Here is an 8,605-nt window from a genome sequence, read left to right as displayed (position 1 = left end):
TGAACTTGTCCAGCTCCCATCAGGTCGCCGATATAGTATGCCTGCATGCAGGACAAACCGACTGCGGCTGTCTTTTGTTGCTTCAGCCGTCAGACTTTTGAATGGATTATGAATGTGATGTGCATGCGATCATGTATGACTTTAATCGAGCTGGTATGATTGACTGCAACACGACTGCCTGTGGGTTTAATATATATATAATCGAGCTGCAACTGAATTGCCCTCTAGGGATCAATAAAGTATTATCTTATCTTATCTTATCTTATCTTAACTTATCTTATCTTATCTTATCTTATCTTATAAGCCGACATGATTCACATGCCACTTAACTGACCCAATTGGATTTTTTTAAGCTTTTAAAAAGGAACTTTGAAAAATGAATGCTGCAAGCATGAGAAGTATCCAGGCCGGTGGATTTTCTGAAACAAAAAGATAAAAGTATGGTGAACGTGTTTGTGATTGATTTCTCATCTACCCAGTGGGTAATTAATACACCTCTACCTCTGAAAGTAAAGTTTTAATGATTTTACTGACTCAAAGACTGTAAGACTAGACTTCATTATTAACATCGTTATATCGTCATAATCACTTTGGTTATCTCACAAAGTACACATTCATTTTTTTTCATTATTACTGTTTATTTATCATTCAATTTAATTTGCGGATTTGTCACTGACTTGAGTCGATCGCTGCTTATATTTTGTTTTTTCTTTTCTTTTCTAGTTTAGCGAAAGGGAGATAAAATTGCAATGGCGCCAGCCGGTGTGGAGGTACACTGTTGTTAATTAGTACAAACGTACAGACATCTCTACAAACTCTATGGTGTATACCCTTCTTTTAAATTAAATCTGAAACATGCTGATTAAATTAAATTTATTGATGCTTCACTCAAAATAGGCAAATCAAGACATATCTTCAAATTGCTTGTAATGCATGTTGTTTTCTACTAGTCATCTAGATAATCGTTCTAACATTATTTGATATATTTCTTACTAGAGTTCCCTCCGTTGTTACGAAGAGGCTGGTCAGTGTCAACGAGTGCAGTGGGACTCATTTCTGCGAACAAGGCAGGGAAGTTTAAATTTAAAAAAAATTAGTATAGATTATCTCGTAAATGTATGTTTTCATGCTTATAATCATCGAAATACTTAGAGTAGGAAACAAATTTATTAATTATGAAAATATTCACAGAATAAATACAAACTGTGTCTTCTACAACTGCTAGTCTACATTCCATGTTATTCGAAGGGATGACAAATAGTTTTAAGAAATTGAACAGTTATTTAGTAGTTGTTTTCTTACTTTCAGTCTAATTAAACATTGTATTTAAACAGAGTAGCTTACCAGCTTTCTGTCCTTGTTTGAAAGACTGAAAGTCTTTGTTGGCTGCAGTAGTGGAGTTTGTTTCTGTTGACAAAGAGAAAAAACATATACATTTGCAAATGCATGCTGTAATTCATTATCGTTTAAAACCTTGGGAAAATGGGTTATGGACAAATCAACAAATCGTGAGTGGCACAGGAGAATGGCTGTAAAGAAAAGTAAACATTTTCCTAAACTGAATAGTAAATTTAATTCTGGTCTGCAGAGTCCTGTACTAATCACAAAATGTATCATTTACTATAAAACTTTCTCCTTCAGACTAGATTCTGTTATTATGAGTTCAAATATTTCGACAAAATTTCCCGGTTATTAAGGGTAGACAGCAACAGTTTCGGGGACACAAAAGATTGTGAGCTACTTGATGGTGAAGAAATGAGAGGCAAGTTCGTTAGTATCTCTCAATGGAATACATTTGATGTTTTAAGAACAAGCGTATATTTGCTATTGTATGTAAACAACGAGAAGATGCATCTGATTACTTTAAGCACGCTAGCCATTAGAAAATCATATGTTTACCTTCTCTCTTGGGAACATGACATGTCACAGCATTGCTCAGTAACAGAGGTGAAAAGCCACAGAAGAACATTTCTCCATGATGTGCACGGGTGATCTTGATAGCAACCTTGTCACCAATCAGACTAACAAACTCGTATCCACGTTTGGTGTAGACTGAAGGTTCGTCGTCAAACCACTTTCCTTCGGCTACGAGGCCTGATTTCAAAGTAGAGAAAGCAAGAATATATTCCAATATGTCGTTATGTGCACGTTATGACAAAAAGAGCATTTTATTTTAATTAGTAGATGAACAAAGAGTAAACCATTTAAAACAAAACAAAACATAACCCCTGCTTTTACAGTGAGAAAAATGAAATATGTAAAGGTTCAAATGTTAAATATACTTTGTTTTATCGTAATAAAGTATATAATATCATCATTGCCTCTTGGAGTCATAGTGATGAAGCAGATGCGAGTCGACGATTCCTATTTCGCTTCTACAGCTAAGACACAGTGATACAGGACATTGATAGACCTATTTACGAGTAGACATCAAAGACTTTGTTTCTACTAGCCAGTCTCTCTTTTTCTCTTTCTCTCTCTCTCTCTCTCACACACACACACATAAAATAAGCAACTTTACCTAGAAGACCCTGTTGTCGCATGTGGTACACTTCAAAATCCTTTTTGCTTGTTTTGATGTCCTCGTGGAAGGGACATGTGAGCTTCCAGTGGGCCAACTCTTCTTTTTGCAGCTCACAGTTCGTTTGTTTGCCTGAAGGTTAAAGGAAATTAAAGTGGAGTAAATGTTAATGTACATGAAAGTAGAAATGTTAGTGCTTTCATTGGGCGACATCACGTGTTTATTTCCCTTGAGGAGTAATCTGACTGACGAAACGATCATCGCAGACAACAACACATTATGATAGTTTGAATTGGCAACTGTAGAAAATAAGTGCTCCTCTATTGCTTCATATTCCTGATGTATAAAGTAGGGAAATAATTTTAGATGATAATGCATTTTAGGTTGTGATACTGTTGCTGGGAGTTTCTTTCTCCTATTTGTTGTCTAAATGCTCAGGACGATGTGTATAATAGGGCACATACAACTATACTACTGCTGAAAGGTATATTCAGTATGAGTAAAACTGTCTAAAATATTGTTTTTGAGATCCTGCCTGATTTTTTTATTCTTTCCGTCATCTCTATCACAAATAATATGCCGCTATCTGAATGCTTAAATTTTAGTAGTTAACATGTTTATTCTTGACAAAAAATTTTGTTGCTAAACGTATGGTTGACTAAAGATGTAAAGTAACTTACCATGAGTTGAACAGTTGGCTAACGGCATCAACCACAGAAACAATACTCCAAGGCAAAGCTTCACACTTCTTGCATCTAGTAAGCACCCTGCTTCAAAGGACTTTGCAAAAGGATTGCTGGAATATAAAAATTATCAATGACAAGAAAACTGCTGAACATTATGTATCGTTAGCACAGTTATTAGAAATCGTAATAAATACTTTTTGTTTTACAGAAATACTGTTACAAACATCACTCGCAATATTTTTATATTAAGGTTAAAGTCCTCAGCGCTTTGCAAATAATAAAATTCAGTAAGGGATGGCAAGTAATCAAATTTAACATTCTTTAAGGAAGATTAGCAACTCAAGACTTACTAATACAGTAAGACTTGATTTTAAAGTAACATAGATATACTTAAAGCGGAGACTAATTTCAATGCAAAAGATAAATAATGCCTTAGTTTTTATATTTCTTTAGACTTGTAAATTTTTACAGACCTTTTCCAGCTGTTTTCTTCTTGAAGTTCAGCAGCAATGGAAGGCGACATCAGCAGACTGATGTCCTTGATCAACGATGTCCATTTAGGTTTCTCTCTGTTCACATGTTAGTCAATCATTGTAACAATTGGTTTTAGAGACACATGATTCTGATGTACCCGAAGCATATACCATTAATAGCAAAGTGACCATTTCAGGTAAGGATGGTGAAATAGTTACTACAACATTGATTTCTTAACTTGTTGGAAAGAAATTGTTAATCAAGTAAAATTATATGTGCTGCATACAGGATTGCTTGTATCATCAATACGCACTTTACATAGTAAGGAATTATAAAAAAAAACAACAAAGAAGACTGCATAACACTATGGAGGCCTAGCTATTTTGCAGGGTAGGTGGCTCACAAGTCAAATCAGCAACTGCTGCCGGTTTAACATACCGTGTGGGGTCTGTCTTCGGATATTCAAGATGAAATCCGCTTGCATCTGGTGCTTCGAAAGCATATCCCGCCACTGACGCACTATGACAGAAAGATGTTCGCCAAATCAAAACCTTTTATTCTATAGCTTGAATTTTCTTCCATTCGTTATTTTTTTTTTTGTTTGTTCATTTTTAAAATTGTTTAGTTGCCTGTTTGAAACGTAAGAGTATATAATTATTTCCCCCTCTCCCTCCCGCCCACACACAGTCTGGGACGAACCAACTAAGCATGGACAAAATTGTTTCCAAAAAGTATGTGTGATAAGAATGACATACCTGAGGAATGGATGGTATCCAGGAAAAAATCTAGCAAACCTGTTGAAAGAGAATACAAAGTCAACAGTTTGCATCATGTTTTGTAACAGGACAAAGATATATTCATGTATAATAAAAGAAGGTTAAAGTTCCAGTTAAATCAACTCATCCTGTCAATGTTCAGAATTGTAGGAGTGCGCGATGTAGACGATGCTTGGTGATAAAATTTTAAAAAAATCTGAAAAATTTGAGACCAAGAAAATATTGTTTCGAATTTTCTACATGAAGTGGAAGACAAGCAAATAAGTACTGAACACAGTCTCATCTTGTTGGGCTACCACTATCCCCTCAACAGTGAAGCTGCGCACACTAATCTAGCTTGGTCATGTGACAGGATGCGAAACCGTGTAAAGACGACTTTCAAACTCTCCGACAGAATTTCAACAGAGAAAAAGATTGAACTGACCATGCCATCTAGTTCTTTTTGTTAACAATCACCGGCGGACTGGCAAAGGTGTTTGTCAGATGGTATCAGTCGAGTGAGGTAAGAGTCAATGAATGATAACATAATCGTTGCAATTATGTACATTTGTATGTGTATGTGCTTAGTTGTAGAATAAAGCACAAAACAGCAGAAAAAAGTGTTCAGTGGAACTTATGATCTCATGTCTCACTAAGTCTAATAACCATTAATTTTTTTCCAAGTAAAAAAACCCCATTTTTTTCTAAAAATAAAATGTGAAAACCTAAGATCACTCAGAGACTTGTGTTCTGCCTGAAAAAAATATGATCCACTTAAATACACAACATGGAAGTCCACTGCTAGTGACACCTGGAAAGTTTGGCAAAATGCCTTGGGGTCCATTTAAAAAAAATTTATTATGTAAGAAGCGCTTAGGCCCAATAATGTAGCGTTCATCAAATGGAAACAAACCAAGCTGTCAAAGGAAGCTTTTTTTCTTTCTTAATTTTTGAAGGTATCGTATCACACTGGAAGTCAGTTAAGAATATGTCAAGCTTTATATTAGCATAGAAAACTGTGCTTTTTGCTTGAGTACGTGTACGTGAGCGAGCAAATGTAGATTCGAATGGCTATGTGAGTGCTTTAATACTGGTAAATTAAAAAATTGAATCCATTTTACACACACACACTGTTTCTCCCTTCATGGTATCTCTCGTCCTCCCTCTCTGAATCTTTCCCATCTAAGAATTTTTCAAATCATCACGAAGATATAATACCTGTGCTAACTGCAATTAAAAGTTTCATGTTGCTTACCTCAACTTTTTTGCCGTCCTGAAAAAAAATTAGAGGAAAAAGTTTGAATCATGCAAAAGGAAACTGTTCACGTATTAAACATGCGACACATTATAATAAATACTTATATTGGCTGCGTATCAGAGCAGAGCAGCATGACACACTCGGTGATGTATAGTGTTTATGTAGCAACGTTTACATATCATCTACATGATGGAGACAAGGCAACTGAATGAAGCTGAAGGGTATGACGAAGGTGATAATGTTTCCTTACCACATGTTCAGGTTAACAGTGATGGTAGATCAGTAGTCCTTCTGTAAGTTTTCAACCTGCTACATAACACAAAAAAGCTTTTTACACAAGCGTTAATATGACAGGTGATGTCCATGTGTGTTGTGTTAGCTTAACCAGATAAATTTAAACTGACAATCTTTTATATCATTTATGGAATAAGAAAACCAGGAAGAGAGAAAATTGTCAGATAATGAAAGAAATGAAAGTGGCTCAAGCAAACTAAAGGTACAGATGGACATGCAAGGGCTGTGACAGTAGTAGGTTGGCAAGCAAAACATCTCAACGATGAATAGTTTTACCTTAGCTGATTGAAAGTACTCTGCTCCACTCTGCAATGAAGTAATGACAAAATGTGAAGGTGTAACAAGTTATAACAGTAAACATCGACACTCTGTCAGCACATTACTAGAACTTATTTTGCATTCGCATTCTCCTGTCTGTAACTATTTTGGTTCGAGCTCGCTGGTTGGCCATAATATTTTTTTTCTCACTTCGTGTGTGGAGAAACGAGCTCAGTGCGGTGGCACTTACTCCGCGTGCGAGGATTTATTTTTAATCGTGATGTCGTTGTGTCGTTCACTGGTTATCGTCACTTACCACCCAGCAAGACCACAACGTGATTTGCAATCTTCACCCCATTTGATTGTCACTAATGCCATGTGACTAAAAACCTTTCTCTTGTAACTCTATATCTTTCAGAAACATATTCCCTCATAAGCACTTGTCAAAACAAACACAAGCACACTCATTTAGTCATTCTCTCTCTCTCAACACACCTCTACACATAAAGAAACATTCAATTTTTTTATGTTTTTCCTTAAAGGATTTTATTCAACTCTCAAAATGACAAATGTCATAATTTACTTAGTTTATTTTATTTATTATTAAAGTATCTCCACAAATTCACACACACACAGAGACATTATTGAGGGTGAGAATAAAATGTTTACCCTTCTCGCTTCAGTCTTCACCTCAATACCTGACACACGTAGGTTAGAATTTCTCGCGACCTTCACATTCCTTATTCATTTCTCTAGACATGTTGCGGTGTATAGACAGTGTTGACTACTTTTCGGATGTGTTTACCATGGCCTGACCAAGTCCTGTTTTTTCAGAAATAACAGAGAAACTGGCCAACTGCCAATTGTAATCACGTGACTTCTCTCTCTCGCTGTGGGTTCTACATTCCGCTTTGCAAGGAAGTAAGAATCCCTGGTGTTTCGATCAGATATTTTGTATATTTCAAAAACATGTATGTCAAAGTTCATCTGAGACAAATATCTCTCTCGTGAATTTTCTCATGCCTTTCTCTGTGTATCTTTCCAGTCTCTTTTTTCAGAATATTTTGTTTTGTTTCTCTAAGAAATAAAATGAAAGCAGTTTATGTGTCTTCAGGCTACATTCTTGTCTTTTGGCAATACTTCGTTAGAATCAAATACCATAAAACTCACTTTAATGGCAATGCGCTTTTGCTTTTTCTCACCTTCTTTCCTACATGAGGATTGAAACAGTGCCCTTCTGTCAACTCCAGCGAGCCCCTACACGATGACTAGATGTCATCTGCAGGTCACAGTACAGGTGTAAATTAAAATGGCGGTGTTTGTCTCCTCTAAACTAGTCACAATTCTAACACGCAATGTTTGTAAGTTTTCTAAGTAAACTTGCATTCTCTTTCACAAAGACTAGTCTGCGGTATAGTTTCTGTAAACGACAATGTAATTAATTTTGTTTATATTTGTTTTAGTAGTATTACACGACTACAAAAGCGTTATTTGTGTTTGTGTATCCAGTACAATATAATAGATCATATACATAAATAAATATAACTAAATTAGTCTGAAAGGGTGATTAGCTAGCTTAATAAACCAAAATTAGAGTGTTATTGCAAAAGATTGTTTCTCATTTCCTGGTCCTCCTAAGGGTATTTTGCACAACTTCCTCTCGGTCTCGTCACTTTGCGATTTACCTGGCAGGAGTTCGATATGAACGATGTTTCAAAGTCAAGATCAGAAACATCTTCCATGGAAGGCGATATACTGACTACAAATCACCAGGATATGTGTAGGTCAATCGCTTCAAAGAATGTTTGTAAATAAATCAGCTAGCAGAGCGGGATTCCCCGATATGACAGACTTGTTTCAATTTTATTGCCTGCACTTTGATAACATCTATCAATCATTTCAATGGTGACTACACTTGTTCTTTTTCTCTAGTGGCTAGAGACATCCTGTGTACTTACTCCCACTGGTTTCAAAAGCGTTGAACACAACTTTCAATTTTCTACTTGATGCTTCATTTCGAGTTAAAAGTCCAAAGTAGTGCTCATCGTTTTACACAGCTTGATAATAAAAATAATGAAAGACTCGCCTAAAATTAGTTTTTAACTTCTTTAAATTAATAGCACTACTGTAGCAAAGTCTATTTGACTTAGAACGAACATGAAAGTCTTATAAGCACCGAAAGATATTTCAAGAAAAAAGTCTGAATTAATTTTTCAGGATGTTAGAGCGCCCGTGCCCAATATTTTTAAAATTTATGACTATTGATCATCTGATTTTAAAATATCATACGTGTGTAGAGTTTGCTTAAGTAGTCATTCACAAAATAAAAATATATAAAAATTAAAGATATGTCTAAATT

General features: G+C 35.5%; 1 protein-coding gene across 3 annotated transcripts; it reads right to left on the bottom strand.

Annotated features, from left to right (window-relative positions):
* Positions 1-261: 261 nt before the first annotated feature.
* Positions 262-7,076, bottom strand: LOC112569182. Of its 3 annotated transcripts, none has more exons than XM_025246908.1 (13): positions 6,916-7,076; positions 6,265-6,294; positions 5,945-6,003; positions 5,692-5,709; positions 4,437-4,475; positions 4,120-4,200; positions 3,681-3,776; positions 3,202-3,317; positions 2,522-2,653; positions 1,900-2,094; positions 1,345-1,407; positions 994-1,056; positions 262-419 (listed from the first exon to the last, which is right to left on the bottom strand). In XM_025246908.1, the coding sequence occupies exons 3-13, from the start codon at positions 5,947-5,949 to the stop codon at positions 349-351; spliced, it is 879 nt and encodes a 292-aa protein (XP_025102693.1). In that variant the 5' UTR covers positions 5,950-6,003; positions 6,265-6,294; positions 6,916-7,076; the 3' UTR covers positions 262-348. The 3 variants fall into 3 exon arrangements, with proteins under 3 accessions (XP_025102693.1, XP_025102694.1, XP_025102695.1); XM_025246909.1 differs by having other exon boundaries at positions 5,945-6,000; XM_025246910.1 differs by lacking the exon at positions 6,265-6,294.
* Positions 7,077-8,605: the final 1,529 nt, after the last annotated feature.

This window comes from Pomacea canaliculata, linkage group LG7 (assembly GCF_003073045.1).
Source record: "Pomacea canaliculata isolate SZHN2017 linkage group LG7, ASM307304v1, whole genome shotgun sequence".
Lineage (NCBI taxonomy): Eukaryota > Metazoa > Mollusca > Gastropoda > Architaenioglossa > Ampullariidae > Pomacea > Pomacea canaliculata.
Note: the sequence above shows the minus strand (reverse complement) of the source record. Positions and strands in the feature narration are given on the sequence as shown.